At 51.9% G+C, this 16,622-nt stretch overlaps 9 protein-coding genes across 9 annotated transcripts; 5 read left to right on the top strand and 4 right to left on the bottom strand.

Annotated features, from left to right (window-relative positions):
* Positions 1-713: 713 nt before the first annotated feature.
* Positions 714-1,777, bottom strand: SEPMUDRAFT_48440 (uncharacterized protein; the record flags this gene model as incomplete). The annotated part of the gene is made up of 3 exons (XM_016909066.1): positions 714-1,262; positions 1,365-1,472; positions 1,601-1,777. Coding segments are annotated over 3 exons (834 nt in total), but the record flags the coding sequence as incomplete, so codon positions are not given.
* Positions 1,778-3,493: 1,716 nt separating this feature from the next.
* On the top strand, positions 3,494-5,466 carry SEPMUDRAFT_119181 (GABA-specific permease; the record flags this gene model as incomplete). Its single annotated transcript, XM_016901484.1, has 4 exons — positions 3,494-3,646; positions 3,783-3,998; positions 4,159-4,166; positions 4,248-5,466. 4 exons carry the CDS (start codon positions 3,494-3,496, stop codon positions 5,464-5,466), a joined length of 1,596 nt encoding a protein of 531 aa, XP_016758768.1.
* A 295-nt stretch (positions 5,467-5,761) lies between these two features.
* SEPMUDRAFT_48900 (uncharacterized protein) lies at positions 5,762-6,319 on the bottom strand (the record flags this gene model as incomplete). Its single annotated transcript, XM_016909086.1, has 1 exon — positions 5,762-6,319. A coding segment is annotated over one exon (558 nt), but the record flags the coding sequence as incomplete, so codon positions are not given.
* Positions 6,320-8,000: 1,681 nt separating this feature from the next.
* Positions 8,001-8,396, bottom strand: SEPMUDRAFT_109924 (uncharacterized protein; the record flags this gene model as incomplete). The annotated part of the gene is made up of 1 exon (XM_016900816.1): positions 8,001-8,396. One exon carries the CDS (start codon positions 8,394-8,396, stop codon positions 8,001-8,003), a length of 396 nt encoding a protein of 131 aa, XP_016758766.1.
* Positions 8,397-8,755: 359 nt separating this feature from the next.
* Positions 8,756-9,640, top strand: SEPMUDRAFT_49929 (uncharacterized protein; the record flags this gene model as incomplete). The annotated part of the gene is made up of 2 exons (XM_016909141.1): positions 8,756-8,950; positions 9,005-9,640. Coding segments are annotated over 2 exons (831 nt in total), but the record flags the coding sequence as incomplete, so codon positions are not given.
* A 1,145-nt stretch (positions 9,641-10,785) lies between these two features.
* SEPMUDRAFT_109922 (uncharacterized protein) lies at positions 10,786-12,124 on the top strand (the record flags this gene model as incomplete). Its single annotated transcript, XM_016900815.1, has 6 exons — positions 10,786-10,797; positions 10,874-11,282; positions 11,306-11,390; positions 11,456-11,483; positions 11,643-11,718; positions 11,778-12,124. The coding sequence occupies 6 exons, from the start codon at positions 10,786-10,788 to the stop codon at positions 12,122-12,124; spliced, it is 957 nt and encodes a 318-aa protein (XP_016758764.1).
* A 145-nt stretch (positions 12,125-12,269) lies between these two features.
* On the top strand, positions 12,270-14,695 carry SEPMUDRAFT_150680 (aldehyde dehydrogenase). The gene is made up of 5 exons (XM_016906330.1): positions 12,270-12,827; positions 12,895-12,982; positions 13,037-13,777; positions 13,834-14,417; positions 14,489-14,695. Exons 1-5 carry the CDS (start codon positions 12,804-12,806, stop codon positions 14,552-14,554), a joined length of 1,503 nt encoding a protein of 500 aa, XP_016758763.1. The 5' UTR covers positions 12,270-12,803; the 3' UTR covers positions 14,555-14,695.
* SEPMUDRAFT_150679 (uncharacterized protein) lies at positions 14,671-16,096 on the top strand. The gene has a single exon (XM_016906329.1). It carries the CDS (start codon positions 14,841-14,843, stop codon positions 16,050-16,052), a length of 1,212 nt encoding a protein of 403 aa, XP_016758762.1. The 5' UTR covers positions 14,671-14,840; the 3' UTR covers positions 16,053-16,096.
* On the bottom strand, positions 16,088-16,512 carry SEPMUDRAFT_119174 (uncharacterized protein; the record flags this gene model as incomplete). The annotated part of the gene is made up of 2 exons (XM_016901483.1): positions 16,088-16,293; positions 16,428-16,512. 2 exons carry the CDS (start codon positions 16,510-16,512, stop codon positions 16,088-16,090), a joined length of 291 nt encoding a protein of 96 aa, XP_016758761.1.
* Positions 16,513-16,622: the final 110 nt, after the last annotated feature.

The following is a 16,622-nucleotide window of genomic DNA, read 5'->3' as shown; positions in this document are numbered from 1 at the left end:
ATACTATATTGTGTGCAAATGGAGTTGATGGCCATCATCATCATCATCATCATCATCATCATCGGTTTCAAAAGACCTGGCATGTACATGTATGTATGCTGTTGTCCTTGAGAACTCAAGCCTGTGTCTGTGTGTGCGTGCTTTATCCATTTCATTGAGAGAATATCTATATATACCCCCTTGATACATCTATCCATCTAAAACACAGCACGAATCTCCTCCTCCTCCTGCTCCGCTGATCCTGATCCTGCTCTTGCTCTGCTCTGCGGCTCTGCTTCTTCCACATGAACCTCGCACGTGTGTGTTTGGCGAATCATCATCATCATCCTTTGATCGCTTCCCGCTGACGATGAAAACCGACGAGGAGAGGAGGAAGAGGAGGAAGAGGAGGAGGATTTGACGCGTACGACATTTTTTCCCCAGTGCGGTGGTCGTGGTGATTGTGGTGGTGGTGGTGTTGTTGGTGAGAGATTGTTATGATTGGTGGTGCTGTTGTTGTTCTGAAGTTCTCCTGGCAGAGGAAGAAGAAGAATTTCTTCTCCTGCTGTTGCTGCTGCTGTTTTGTTTCCCTCGTTATCATTACCCCTCTCACCACCACTACCATTACCACTGCCATTACCACTACCACCACCTTTCCTCTCGATGGACTGTAGCACATAGGAACGTCCACTGCTGTTGTGGCCGTAACTGTCGAATCCCCTCGAGGTGTACGTGCCGAGATTCGTGTTGAATGCAGCCATGAAGGGCTTCAGGGTGGGGATGGTGGCGGAGATCAATCCCCAGTGCAGTTCAACATTGCGACAGATGAAAGCAGAGACTCCATGCAGCAACGGGTCGCCCGATTCGATAGCGTAGCTGAGATAGTGGATTTGCAGAATTGCAGCAGCGATAACAGGCAGCCGGAATGCGAAGACGGCGATCACGGTCATTTTTTTCTTGATGTTGGAGTGGAGATCCCAGACTACCCAGACGGGAATGGCAAAGATGAATACTTCGATGAGCACGTCGAAGGCTGTCACGACGCGCCACGAGAGGAGGAAGTTGTCGCATCGTTCGCCCACAATTTTCCATCCGGGATGCTCGCTGCATTGGAAGCCTCCGACGATCAAGGATATCACTCCCCACAGGAATGCGAGGACGACGACTCCGTAGCAGGCGTAGACGCGCCTTCGGACGAAGACGATCCGTGCGAGGAGCAGGGCCACGGTACACTTGGTCAAGGCGTTGACGATGAAGTAGATGAGATCTGCCGCATACACAGCCTATGCCAACATATATATATCAGTGTTCCCCGAGCCGATTGTGATTTTGATTGCTTCGTGCAGGCTGACTGAGTCTCTCTCTCTCTCTTTCTCTCTTCTCACCTTCTGTGCGTGTATGATCTGTGAGCCCGTCAACAGAACCAACGATTTGCCCATACCAAAGGAGATGATTGCGGTAGAGGATACGATGGCGTGAAAGATACCGAAGAGCTATTTTTTCGACACCACGTTGTCAGCAGTCAGCTTTCCCCTATCTTCCCAATTTGGGCAGATTCGCTGTGAGAGACAAAAGAAGAAAAAAGAGAAAAAGGATAAGAGAAAGACATTGCAAGACATACCGTAGCGGCAGTGAATATGATGTCGTCGATGCCAAAGGGTCCGCTAACCGTGGCTCGCATGTAGATACGCACACCGAAGCAGAGCACGACCCAGGTTGCCATGAGCGTACATATGGTCAATGCAATTCCACCATGATCTTGCTCGGTCGTGATGAAATTCCTAGGACCAGAATTCATATCGGGCAGGACTGGCAGCTCTGGGGCCGACATGGCGACGACAGCTATACCACTTTTCCGCAGGACTAGCTGTGTTACTTCAGCTCCAGCTCCAGCTCCAGTGCTCGCATGGAGGATGGAGGATGGACGACGTCCGCGCGGCTCGTTTTTTTTCCTCTGGAAGTCTTGGACTCTCACATAGCAGCACAGGAAAGTCGAGATTGTTGGAATGCTCGCTCTTCGAGGTAGCTTGCTGCCTTGTCCACTACTACATAGATAACATTTTTTTTTTCCTCGCAGGAGCCGCGGGAGTACAATAGTACTTTTGAAGGACGCAAGCATTCGACTAGTTCGACTTGTCGTTCATGGCCAAGGTGCTGTGCCTCTGGTAGAACAGGCACAGGGGAAATGCCGTTTTCAAATGCTAATGGAGCACATGTCGATCCCCGAGTGGCAATGTCGCCCATCCGTGACGACTGAGAAGGGCTCTTTGCCTATTATCCTGGTGGGACAAATTCCACACGTCTTGCTAGCGGCGTAGTATCCATGATGGGGTTTTTTCTAGTTCGTGCTTGGACAGCTTGGACACCTGCGAACCCATGGTAATTCCCCCATGATGCTTCTCCCCCATGATGATTTCCCCCAGCACAGCGACATTCTGCCGAAGCGTAGCGTATAGGCCATCAATTGTGATCATCGATGGATTCGATTGTGATACATATCGAGGTACGCTAGCCTGGACGTGGGTAATAGCCTAATAGGCAGATACTGTAGCAGTTGGGATGGCGCTAGCAGGACGTTCATTCACTGTCTCAGCAGCCATCCAGGGAAGTTCAGTTCAGGTCCTGGTGACAGCTGATGTACCGCAAATCCGCATCGTCGCCCATGATGCACTGGGAGCGACCTGGCGGCGGGACATGTACGACGCATAAGGGCAGGATGGTGGTGCTGGCGAGGTGCGCAGTGTCCAAGAAAGAGGTGATGACGGAGAGACGGGTGAGAGAGAGAGAGAGAGAGGAATGTGGTGAGTGAATTGATACTTCTTAATGAAAATACCGGTAAATTGTTAATGGAATTGGGGAAGTGGTGATTGTGATCCCACACCCTACAACGCTTGGTATTTTAATTGGCGGGGATCCCCTTGTTTGTACTTTGCTATGTACTACAGTACCTACCTACCTGACCCGGTATACAGTAGTAACAGAGCTCTCCTTTTGGTCATGTGTTAAACTCCTTTTGCTTCTTTGTGCGGTACGCCCGGTAGCTTGAACGTTCCTAAAGGTTCGTGTCCTTCTCGGATGTAACCCCTGACTGTATACGTTGTCCGCTAAGAAAACAACGTAGTCTCTGAACCCCCCACACCACAGTAGTGACAGTACCAAGCTATATACGGTAGTACAATCCTGATATGTAAAGGCAGGGTTCCGTTCCAGACGAGGTGGTGGTGGTGGAGGTGGAGGATGAGGGAGAGAGTGTGTGTATGTATGTTTGCTAACCGACTTGAATCTACTCGGACACAGCAGCAATATGAGTACACCACACTAAAAGGCCTGACACGGAACCCTGGACAAGCAAAGTGAATGAGAAAGAAGAAAAAGATCTTGAACAAGTTGTGCCAACCAAACAAGGCTGTGAAAGTCCTCGCTCTCACTCATACCGTCTTCTTCTTCTCCCGTCATCATCATCTTCTTCTTCGTCTTCCACCACCCTTCAAAACAAACAAAACCAAACCCAACCATGGCACAACGAAAACCCTTCGCCATAGGCAAAGAAGAAGATGCCTCATACATCGTCGCCGTAGATGAAACTCTCACTCTGACAGATTTGCCGCCCGAAAAAAAGGGCACAGTGGATGATCGAAGGGATATGCATCGCATGGGAAAAGCACAAGTATGTATAACAACAACACCACCACACCCCAAGAAAGAGAAGAAAGAAAGAGAAAAGAGAGAGAGAGAGAGAGAGAGAGAGAGAGTAACCCAACTAATAACATCTTCTTCCCTTTTTCTTCCCCTCCATCAAACAGGAATTCCGACGAAACTTCTCCTTTATCCCCATTTTCGGCTTCGCGGCCACTCTGATGATGACATGGGCTTCGGTCTTGTCTTCTGCGAGTTATGTCCTTCCCAATGGGGGACTGCCTGCTATGATTTGGATGTATTTGGTCACGTTGGTGGGGTTTGGATGTGCCATTTTTTGTATGGCCGAGATGGCTTCGATGGCACCGACTTCGGGTGGGCAGGTGAGAGTTTTGTTTTTTTTTATTCTTTCTGTTTTTTATTCTTTTTTTTCTCCTTGTGTCTCTTGTCTCTGTTCCTTTTTTTTCTATTGATTTTTTTCTTCTTCTTCATATGAACTTGCTGATAAAAGTGAAAAGAAAAGGCTAATATGTGGAAATTTAGTATCATTGGTATGTGATGATGATGTTGTATACCTGATATATACACATCCGTATGTGTGTGCGTATGCTCAAATGCTCAAATAAATCTAGGGTCTCAGAATTCGCTCCGAAATCTTTCCAAAAACTCCTCAGCTACATCGTCGGTTGGTTCTGCGTTCTAGGTTGGCAAGCCGGAATCGCAGGACAATGCTTCACCGTCGCGACGCAAGTACAAGGCCTCATCATCCTCAACGACTCAACATACGTACCGCAGCGATGGCACGGAGTCCTCTTGACAATTGCCGCAGCGAGCGTCGCAGTGCTCTTCAACACGGTATTTGCGCGCAAACTGCCCTTACTGGAGGGTCTGATGCTCATAATTCTCATCTGTGGATTCTTTGCCATTTTGATTCCGCTCTGGGTTTTTGCGCCGAGACAATCCAATTCTGCGGTTTGGACGGAGTTTACACAGACTGCGGAATGGCCGAGCATGGGCGTGGCTACGCTGGTTGCTCTCACAGGACCCATTTATGCTCTCATTGGCCCTGATTCTGCCGTCCACATGTCCGAAGAAGTCAGAGATGCCTCTCTCACCATTCCTCTCGCCATGATCTCCACGCTGGTCCTCAACGGACTCACGGGACTCGTCATGGCCATTACATTCGTGTACTGTATTGGTCCCATCGATGCCGCGCTGTTGCCACAATACAATTTCGCCTTCATCGGAACTTTTTACAACGCGACGCAATCGCGAGCAGGAGCGACGGTCATGACGTGCATCATCACCACTCTCACGCTGTGCTCGGCGATTGGGAATCTCGCGACGGGATCCAGACAGATTTTTGCCTTTGCGCGCGACCAAGGTCTGCCTTTTGCCAAAGTCTTGAGCTATGTGCAACCGGGTTGGGATATCCCGCTCAATGCCGTCGTCTTCTGCTTTGTGTCCACGGCCTTGCTATCCCTCATCAATCTGGGCAGTATCGTGGCTTTTAACGCCATCTTGTCCCTGGGAGTTGTGGCGCTGCTCACTTCATACTTGACGTCCATGGGTTGTATTTTCATCAAACGAGTCCGCGGAGAAGAGCTTCTGCCACGAAGATTTGATCTCGGCGTTCCCCTCGGCTGGTTTACAAACGTGGTCGGGTTAATCTACATCATGCTGGCGTACATTTTTGCCTTTTTTCCGTTGTATAACAATCCGATGCTAGAGACGATGAATTGGGCGTCATGCGTGTACGGAGGGGTGGGTGTGGTGGCCACTGTCTACTACATTTTCTATGCTCGACACGTCTATGTGCCTCCGGTATCTCGCTTAGCGAAGGATCTGTGAGGAAGAGGAGGAGCAGGAGGAGAGAGGAGCTTCTTAATGGGGTTGCAGATAGTGTTATGGACCACGTATCAAGCATTGACTACCGACGTGCCATTGTGCCATCTTCTCCAGCGCTGGGCGTTCTGTGATTGCGCTCGCATCGTGAGACTCGTTGACAATTTCATTTAACGACGGTATTTTGCACGAGCGTGGAGCCACATCTGGACATTGCTGAGCGCCAAGTGAGTAAGGAACGAGGAAAATTAAATGTACCAAAGGCAAGTATTATTAAGGTACACATCCGAGCTTGAGGTGATTATTCCGAACAACTGCTCTCCGCCTTCACCCAGCCCGTCAAGCGATTTGCAATATCACTGACATAGCATTTCGTAGCGCCAGCGGCTTCAGTCAACTCCCCGTTACCAGGGATATAACCACTATTGTACGCTCTCGCTGCAGCATACGGATTGCCATAGTACGCGTTCAATTCTTGCACTAAGCCGTTGCCTTTCTTCGTCCCTTGCGTCCCATCTTGCACCATAGCCAGGATACTCTTCGCGCTGTGCTTCGGGGTGTATTCGTGGCCATGATGCGCCTGCATCAGGCCAGTGTTTTTCACATCGCCAGAGGATGTGGTGTGAGGAACACGAACACAGCCTTTGGATTCTTGGATAATGAAGGCAAGGATGAGTCGGTGGTCGACCAAAGATGCAGTGGCGCGATCTTGTATCGCGTTGTAGATGTTCGCTATCTCTTCTGGGGAGTCGTTGTCGCCATAGTTGAGAATGCCGCAGGAGTTTTGAATAGTTTCAAGATTGTTGCTCCACATGTCCTCAAACGAGACCCAGGCCGAAACGGGTACGTCGGCGAGAAACTTGGTCGCGTTGCCCTGGTGGAGTGTGTAAACATCGACTCCCGCGCCGACGCCGTCCTTGGTATCATTCACACTATTGCGCGTTGCAGCACCACTGGTGAAAGCTGCAGTTTCGTTCACCTGCGCTACTGATACGTGATACGTAAACTTGCCTTTCTGGGAGACTGCGACTGCGACTGCAATAATGACGACGAGAAGGACCACGGCTACGATGGTGCTGATGCAGATACATCTCCGGCCGAAGCCACAGCACCGCCGTCGGTGGTCATCACGATAATAGTGGCGGCCGTTCTGTATCGTGCCTCGTTTGTACCATTGTAGCTCACTGAAAGTCGAAGTGGAACTCGAATAAGGCCGCTGCTTCTCGTCATCGTTCGACAAGCTCTCCAGATCCTCGTCGAAATCAGCTCGTGGTGAGGATTGATACTGGGCCGAGCGTCTCCTCGATTCGCGCTGGGAGGGGCGATTTCTGTAGCGCCCGGGCGATGCGTTCCGCTCCTGGCAGTCTGGACATTTCGGAGCATGCTCTCGAGGTGCAGCAAGCTCAACTTGTGGCAAAGGCGCATCAATGGCAGTACCTTCCGGGGATTCGGAGCCCTCAGGTTGACCATCATCATGGCTTTCGACATCGACATCCTTCACGCGATCGATGGCGAGCGGGCCCTGTCTGCGCTGCGCATCCTGGACCGGCAATGAAGCACGCCTCTCGGCGCGTCTCTCCGCCCGCCTTTGGTTCCGTCTCGCAGCATACTCTGGGTCTCGAGCAGCGCGTTCTTGTCTGCGTCGCTCTCGTTCTGGATCGCGCGGTTGCTTCCTCCGTTCCCGCCGATCTCCATGGTGTATTCGACGCGATTCTCGACGATCGTGCTGAGATCTGGGCTCGCTGTCGTACGATGAGTGTTTAATGACCGCCGGTCGAGGTCTGCGCGGATGACGTGGTTCGTGGTTGTCAGACGGGCTTGCTAGGGAGTCGCTTGGCTCATCGTGGGATTGGTAGTAGTCGTAGCGAGACATGTTGGTTCGAGGGTTGTTCTGCAGCGGTGATAGGGTGGTTCGAGCAGGCGTATACGGAGCGATTGCGGCACGAGGCCTGTCGGACCAGCCATGATATGATATACCCTAGTTGGGGACCTGGGGTGGTGATGCCTTTCAAGAGGCTTGTGCTGGTGGTGGTTGGAGTGGGCGGCTGGACGTTACCAGCCACTCCAGCTTCGATATTAACAGACGATCCCGCACGGAATTGGACTCTGCCGCTATACCACACAAATCAAGGCGGTACAGTACCGGAATCCTATACATCTTGTTTCTCTTCGGCAGGAACACGGCTCGCTGCGGTGGTGGCCGGACTCGAATTGCTTTCGCTGGCCGTCGGACTTCCGAAAGGTTTGAGGCTGATGGACGGGAAGAGGCGACGCGACGCGACGCGATGATTGCGATGGCAACGGGGTTCCCGCCCTGTCCCTGCCTCAGGCTGCCACCACTATCGTTATTCTTAGGTACGGACCTACATCATACCTCCTACCTCCCCTCTAGTCAGCGTTGGTGCGATGCCAAGACCCCTTTGCCTCTACCTCCTATCACCACCACCACTTTTCCCATTTTCCCATTTTCCCCATGTTTGCCACCACTGCCAGCATCCCGTCGCTTGTGCTCGTCCCTACCATTTGTTATGTAACATCATCTACTGCTCGGCCTCCGCGCGACGGGCGGTGAGGAAGAGTAAAATCACAGTACTCTGTAGCATGCAAATGTCATGCAACTGCCGCTCTCCATTCCCGTCATCATCATCGCCAATCATGGCAACGATCGCTCGCAACTGATGTTGTCCACCAGCAGGCCAATTGACAGGCCTGCAATCCTCCATGCTGACTGACTGAGAGTGCTCACACCCGACGCCCAGGAAGCACAGCATGATCTGGCCGTAGGTATACGTGCCACCAGAGACACCAGACATGTATGTATCCATGACAGGGGCCATCGCAAGCTTCCGCTGCTTCACTCTGTGTGAGTCTGTGAGTCTCTCTGTGCAATGATCATCCGTTGCCGTTAAGCGCTGGGCGCTGTCATGTAAGATCATGTTGTCCCGATCGGGAACATCTGCCTGGGTTCGTCAGGGCTGACCATTGATGCCCCCCCGGGGTGTCTCTCGCCGAAGAAGTGCCAGTGTGATAGACGCGTTACTGCCAGTCTGCCACGCTGGAGATGGACGATCTGGGGCACCACGAGTAAGCGCACCAGGCCGAGCCCCAGGCGATCGTTCTTCACTACCTTAGACCAGAACAAGGTAAGCAGCATCGTGCCTGATGCCTGACGGCCTCCTGCACAGTGTACTTGGGTAGGTAAGGTAGACGATGGACTCTTATGCTTCCTTCTGCTTTGGGTGATTGAACGGTCAAACCTGAGCAGTGGAGCGCGTTGGCATCGCGTGGGACAAGAATGAGCAGCAGCAGCACGCAGGTGCATCACGATCCCAGCTACATGAAAGAGGTATGGGCTCTTTTTGGCGTCGGCGTGGCTGTCCTTATGGCTCGATTTGCCGTCCGTATCCGTACTGTGGGAATCCGCCAATTTGCAGGAGACGACTACATGTCGCTCGTGGTGCTGGCTTGTTACGTTGCCGACGCTGTCACTGTGAGCGACTGAGTGCCGCCAATTTGGGTCCAACACTGACGAGATTCGTGCCAGGTTACCATTACCTATCACAAGGGAAGCAACCTCGACTTCTCCGAGGACGATGTGAACAGACTCACACGCTCGCAAATCAAGAATGTCGAGCTGGGATCCAAGATGCAGCTGCTCGCGTGGTACACCTATGTCACGCTGATCTGGGCCCTCAAAGGGTGCATGCTGTTCTTCTTCAGCAGATTGTCATTCGGTCTCACTCGGGAGAAGTTTGTGAAAGCACTCGTGCTGTGTTGCGTGGCCACGTATCTGGCCATGTTCTTTACCATCACTTTCAGCTGCTATCCAATTCGAATGCATTGGCAAGTCACGCCCAAGCCGCCTCTGCGCTGTACGCTCCGCATCCAGAACTTCTACGTGTGCACCATACTCAATGTCATCACTGATGCCGCGCTCTTGGCTGTGCCAATTCCTATGCTCTGGAAGCTACGCGTGCCGTTGCGCAAGAAGATCACTCTGGCGTGCTTGTTATCTTCTGGCATCTTTATCATCACAGCCGCCATTGTTCGGATCGTCATGTCGCTTCAAGGCAACCCGAACGCGCTCACGATCAACCGATGGGGAGTGCGAGAAACTATAGCTGGGATTATTGCGGTGAATGCGCCGATGCTGGCACCGCTTGCGACGAGGTCCTTTTATTCGAGGGGTTCCAAGGTGTCTGGTCCCAAACCAGAGTCAAGGGACCAAGATCAGACCGGGAATTCGACGGAGAAAGGAAGTGCTGCTACCGGAAGGAAAAGCAAGATCGGCTCCTCGGTCAGCTGGGCAGATCGTCAGCCGGAAGCAATGGAAATGGCCAGCAAACACGGAAAGGAAACTAACATTGGCTTCCCACCACATCTGTTCAGTCGAGATGCCGCCATTCTGACACCTTGGTCGGCAGAGTTGCGGGAAATCGAGCGTATAGACCCGCATCTGGACAACCATTCGGACAGGCACAGTACCATCCAGGAAGATAAAGCTTTCGAAAGAGGTGATTACTTCAACTGCATAGACATCACCGAACGTGGGCCTGGACCACCTCCTGTGCCCATTGAAATCATTGACGCTCAACCACTATATATTCCGCCTGCGCCCGGCTCGCTGGTGCGACACGAAAGCCCCGAACCCACCAGTGGACAATTGACGGAGTGTGGGCAGCATGCTCGCTGGGCAAAACGATGGCACACTTTCACACGGGGCAGACATAGCGCAGCGTGAGCCGGTGGAGGTCGCGGAAAGCAACGCATTGATGAGCCCAACGAGAGACGCTGCTAGCTGAATCTCTTGTCTGATGATAAAGTGTCTTGTGGAATCGGATGCTGCATGTACAGACAAAAGTACAGGGCAATTGCATCGCTGTGAAGACCAATCATTCCAACATTTGATTGCACGCCGCGGGTATGTACATGTAATCTACAGGTACCTACTTCTGAGAACTCGCGGCTGAATGCACGGATCTAAGCACGAGTTGTTCTTTTGGAATATGGTCGATAGCCTGGAGAAGATACCCAACAAAGACTTTGGGATTTTCAGTCTTCTGCAGGACAGATCATTCAACGTCACTACGGCACTGTATACGAGACAGGTCAGACTCAGACGTACCGCAGGGAAACGGCCTAAACCTGACATTGCTTGATCCAGCTTTTCACCTGGAATTTAGCCACAAGTAGGCTGCGACATCGCGGGTGTGTTCGACCAATCATACTCTCCAGTCAACATATATACACGGGACACGCCTTGGTATCGATATCTTTCATCTTGGAACGGTCATCCCAGCCACCAAGATAAAAGTCCAGATCTCCATGGAAGATACCGTAGGCCTGAGCAGATTACAAGTGCCAGATGAGTTTACGATTGTTGAGCGGTGCGGTGGGCGACATGATGCCGTAGATCCACTCGGGATTGATTGTACAAGGACTGGTTGACGTGGGGACTACGATCGTGCCAGCTGCGTTCCATGTCCAGATGGTCGGAGCCTTGCAAGGGAATAGTGCCGACGCAGCCTACTTCCTTATAGCGGATCGCACACACGAGACAGATTTGGCCGGCCATGGGTGCACCACAGATGATAGGTTTGTTCAAGCGGAGTTTCTTGACGAGAGCCGCGATGCAACCGATGTAGGAGTCTTCGGTGTTGGTGTGGCTGCCAGGATGATAACCTTCGTAGGGGGAGGAACGTTTGTGGGCCTGGAGTACATAGTAGATGGTCAACAACAACAACAACAACAACAACAACATCCAGAATGCACAGCAGGTGCAGAACTCGACTCGAACCGCGCCGTTATGCTAAGCTACCTCTGTAGGTATCTTACTCACCGGAAGATCGAAAGCAGTCATGCGACACTTCTTTCTCATGCGCCCATTATTCACCACGCTATGGTATTGTCGCCATCGGAGCCAGCAGTGTGTAAGAAGACAATTTCCTGGTCGCCCTCGCCGCTCTGCTCATTGAAGACCTTTCATTCTCCCCAGAAAAGAACTCGAGCACTCTTCGCCAGATGTAAGTCCATTTCGCAAACTCCCTTCCGTCTGGTCGCCATTACCAGTACCGGAGATTCCTTCCTGCTGGATGTTGATGCCAAATCCTGAAATCTCATATGTATGTTGATGCTTTTCCTGGACAAGAGAATAATTGTGATGATTTACAACCGACAAAGAGACAATCTCGGCAGAACTCAGTTGCATAATCGCGGCCCTACAACGGATAACTGGGAATTCTGCCAAGTCGTTAATCGGTATGTGCTCTTAGCAAACGAAAAAGTCGTTTCTCCGCCATATGCTTACTTCTAGCTAGGCTCTGTCAGCGGTGGAACAGTTCAAGACAGGTTCTTCAAACTCGACTACGAACGGGGCCCTTTCGTATCTATCCGCGACTTCATCGACTGGATCTTTGTAGCAGCCACTCGCCAACAGTCCACGACAAATGTGACGGGGGTCGAAGGAGTATATCGCGATTTATTGCCCGACCACGGGAACGTCTTCTTCACACACGGCGACCTTACCTTGGGCAAGATTATCCTTTCGACGACGATACCCGGTTCGCCAACTAAAATCGTAGGCATTATTGATTGGGAGCAAGCCGGTTGGTATCCAGAGTACTGGGAGTACTGCAAGTTGCTGGAGGACGGAGGGTTGGGCTAATAGGCTCATGAAAGAATTTGAGGATGAGTGGTTTGCTATTGCGGAATATTCGTTGTGGCGATGTCCGTAATCCTTAGGAGGTAGTCAGGACTGCTTGCATAAGGTGATGTACCTATTGAGTGCAGATTTCAATTTTTCTAACCACCTAATAAGGTACATGTAAGTAATGGATTTATGCCAAGAAGAACAGACTCCCGGAGCCGCGGAGGGGAGGTAGGAGGCAACCATTTGGAGACTGTCGCCGTCTTGCTGTCTCCAGGGTTTCGTAAGTAGTGCGGGGAACCTCATAGAGGTCTTTTGCCCCAAGACCCAGACTGCTGGTTCTCTTTTTTTGTTTCCTTTATTCCTTATTCCCGGAAGGTTACTTTACCCTTCGCTGACAAACTCTCTAGCAAACGCTCCCGGAGACGCGAAGTCGGAGACAGCGGCCGAGGTGGGCAAGCATAGATGATGTAGTAGGCGCGCCACCGGGCCGTGAATTGCAATGGACAAACCCCGCGCCAGACTACACACATCATGGATATCTACCTGTACATGTACATGTACAAAACACGATTGTGCTTTACGTATACCACGACCTTTCCTGCATCTACCGGACATATACTACTCGTCGCCACCACAGCAGCCGAAGAGCCCGTATCGCATACGATAGCGGTATTCTCCCACGTCTATACCCATCATGGCGTCAAACCTCCCCTTCAAGGCATGATTGATCTCTTTCTCACGCCCAAGAAGTGACAATGGGAGACTTGGACTGACGATCTCTATAGCTGAACAACCCAGAGCTGTTCCGAGATCAAGCACTGTCCGCCGGCAGCTGGGTAGAAGCGAAATCTGGCAAGCGATTCGACGTCTATGGTGCGTACGATCAATCTGCCACGCCTGAAATGTCGTCCCTACTGACAACTGTAGATCCTGGCAATGGCAAGGTGTGGGCCACTGCCCCAGACTGTGGCCCCGAAGACGTCGACGCGGCTGTCACGGCAGCGCACGAGGCATTCCAGGAATACAAGAAAGTCAACCCGAGGATCCGAGCACAATGTCTGTTGAAGTGGGACCAGCTGATTCGCGAGAACCGAGACGATCTGGCACAAATCGTGACCCATGAGACTGGTAAGCCACTGTTCGAGTCGCAGGGCGAGCTGGACTATGCTCTGGGTTTCACCTGGTGGTTTGCAGGCGAGGCGGAAAGAGTCCAAGGCACTGTTCAAACACCAGCAGCGCCAAACAGGCGTGTGTTCACGGTAAAGCAGCCTATCGGTGTGGCAGTGGCCCTTGTGCCGTGGAACTTCCCCATTGCCATGATCTTGCGCAAAGCCGGTGCCGCTTTGGCAGCTGGTTGCACCATGATTGTCAAGCCATCTCCAGAGACGCCCTTTTCCGTCGCGGCGTTGGCATACCTGGCTGAGAAGGCAGGCTTCCCCAAGGGTGTCTTTTCTGTCCTACAAACCAGTCTGGACACAACTCCAGCGCTTAGCGAAGCTCTTTGCCGGCACCCTCTGGTGAAGAAGGTCACCTTCACTGGCAGCACCAGAGTTGGCAAGCTCGTTGCCAAGATCTGCTCCGATGGCTTGAAGAAGTGCACACTGGAGCTCGGCGGCAACTGCCCCTTCCTTGTCTTCGACGATGCAGATCTCGAAGCCGCTGCCACACGTATGTTTCCCCTCGCGTCATCTTCTCTGGTCGTAGTAGGCTAATTTGTCCCTTAGAGCTTATGGCTTTGAAATGGCGCCATGCTGGTCAAGCATGCATCACCGCCAACCGCGTCTACGTACAGAAAGGCGTGTACGAAAAGTTCTCCGATATCCTCGCCCGAAAGACTAAAGAGCTTGTACTTGGCCACGGTGCCGACTCCAAGACGACCATGGGTCCAGTCACGACTGAGCGCAGTCTTGACAAGGCTTTGGCCCAGGTGGAAGATGCCACAAAGCAAGGCGGGAAGGTCATCTTGGGCGGCAAGAAGCTCCAGGGTACCTCGGGATATGATGGATACTTCTTCGAGCCGACCATCATCACGGGCGCGAAGGATGGCATGCAAATTGCGCAGGAGGAGACATTCGCTCCAGTTATGGCCCTTTTCGAGTTCGATACCGAGGAGGAAGCTGTCCGCAAGGCCAATGATACCAGTATGGGTCTTGCCAGCTACTTCTTCACCAAGAACGTTGACCGCACTTGGCGGCTGCTGGAGAACCTTGAGGCTGGTATGATTGGCATGAATACTGGAAATGCATCAGCAGCGGAGTCGCCGTTCGGAGGCATCAAGGAGTCCGGCTATGGCAAGGAGAGCGGCAAAGTGAGTCGTACTCTTTTTCCTATCAGTGGTAATACCATATTTGATCCATGTGCTAATTTCGCATACAACAGGACGTCGCAATTGCAGAGTATATGATCACCAAGACTGGCACTTTGACCTTGGACGGGCAGTACTAGTCTACTAGGAACGAACCCGGACGGGCATCCCGAGCAGCATACATGAGGTTGATCAGAAGAAGTTATGACACCAGAATCTAGAATACCACTACTTTATGTGACATCAGTAGCATGGCCGGCTGTTGCCTCGTCACTTATCGTCCCATCATTGGCTCACTCCATATTTGCGCGTAGGTGCTCTGTACAATTTTCTAAACAGTACAGGTACCTTACCTATACCTTCCTGTAATAATACCAGAATCACAAGGTAGGTGTTGACCATTCGATATCCTTCCATCGCACCACAATGAGCCCCCACCTCCCACCCGAACTCTGGCAAAGAATCTTCCGCTTCGCCTGTCTCTCCCGACAATCACCTACAAACGACGACGGGAATCATGTAACCTCCCAGCTCCAATGGCCCCAGCTCTGGCTCCAAGCCAGACAAGTCAACCACGCATGGCGCGCCAACATTGCTCAGACGTACCTCGAAGTGTTTTTACGATGCAGCCCACAGCAGCAGCAGCCGCAGCAGCAGCAGCAAAAGCAAAAGCAAAAGCAACAGCAGCAAACTCGAATCCGTTTCCACTGCGAATGGGATGAATCCGAATGGGATTATATGTTCCACACCGCTACTGTGGAAATGGGTTTTGATCGTTTGGATGCCAATGATGAATCGAGAGTGGTTTTCAAAGAAGTGGACAGGAGTCCTCGTGCTGGGCTGATACTGGGTAGTGGGCGGAGGAGGATGCCTTGGGAAGATGAGGGTGAGGATGGTGATGGAGATGAGGACAAAGAGTCTGATCGGGCCAAGCGTTTGGACGAGAAAATATATGAGACGTGGAGTAGGAATATTGATGATTACATCGGTGTTGCGGAGGAGGACGAGGACGAGGACGAGGAGGAGGAGGAGGAGGAGTGGCGCAGTACCACTACTGGCGACTCTGGCGTCGATGGTGGCTACGGCGGAGAACCGAGCATGACACCCCACGTCATAACGATACATGGAGCTTCTCTCGACAGCGAGTTGCCCGGATTGCAATACGACGTCAGCAAGCGAGAAATCAGCTTCGAATGGGAACCCATGCTCCACGCGTTCTGTATCGAGTATGCCGAGCTTGAGAAGCGAGATTTATCGCAAGAGAAAGAGATTCTGGCAGGCGTCCACGATATGATTTCTTCTTACTATTCTTCTGCTAGAGGTATGAGTGCAATTATCGATGTGATGGACTCTTGGTGGGCTATGAAGAGGAAAAATCTGCAGGAGTTGCGGCGACATCGTATTAGGAGACAGTGGAAGGAGAAGTTGGTATTCGATCCCCCAGATTATTTGTTTGACACAGACCATGAGGAGAAACAGCTGGAGAGGATTAGAGATGCGGATAGGGCCGGACGAGAGGACTACGAAGATGAAAGCTCGGATGAAGATGATATGGTTGGTGCCGATTTTGGAGAGGAATTCCTCCCGGATTTCGACGATGATTCTGACGAAGAAGACTCGGATGATGAAGATGTTTGACGATTGGTCCCCTACGCAGCTGAGGCGAGACAAGCCTATCCTGGTTGGAAGCGTGAGATGGAGGCGGAGTTGGAAGCGGAGCCTCCGAGCAGATGAAACATGGCCGCCAGCGTTGATGTCGCGCAGCACGCAGGTACAGCTGTCAGCTCAGCCTTCTTCCTCCGAGTGCTCGGTGGTGGCGCGTGGTCACGCGGGTTGTAGCCGCCAGTTCCCATGATCTGTGATCGCATGATCCATATGGCTGTACTGGCATATAGTATCTTTTATCGTAGGGACAGTACCCCCTAGTACTACCCACTCTAGTTTCTACCTGTATGTGCTGTACAGTATAGTACCTCCTACCTCCACAGGGCAGTCCAGCTCAGCCTCAGCTACAGGTCTTGTTATTCTGGCCTTCGCCTTTCTTCGGCTTCGTGACCTTCGTCTTCGTCTTCGTCTTCTTCATCTTCGTCTTCTCCATCTTCCGTCTTCGTCTTCGTCTGCCTTGTCAGCTTGTTCGCCCAGCCCTAGCCCAGCCTGGTGGCAAATCAGTTGCTATTTCGAGAATTTAACAGCCGTACTAGCAGACAA

This window comes from Sphaerulina musiva (assembly GCF_000320565.1).
Source record: "Sphaerulina musiva SO2202 unplaced genomic scaffold SEPMUscaffold_8, whole genome shotgun sequence".
In the NCBI taxonomy this organism is placed as follows: Eukaryota; Fungi; Ascomycota; class Dothideomycetes; order Mycosphaerellales; family Mycosphaerellaceae; genus Sphaerulina; species Sphaerulina musiva.
Note: the sequence above shows the minus strand (reverse complement) of the source record. Positions and strands in the feature narration are given on the sequence as shown.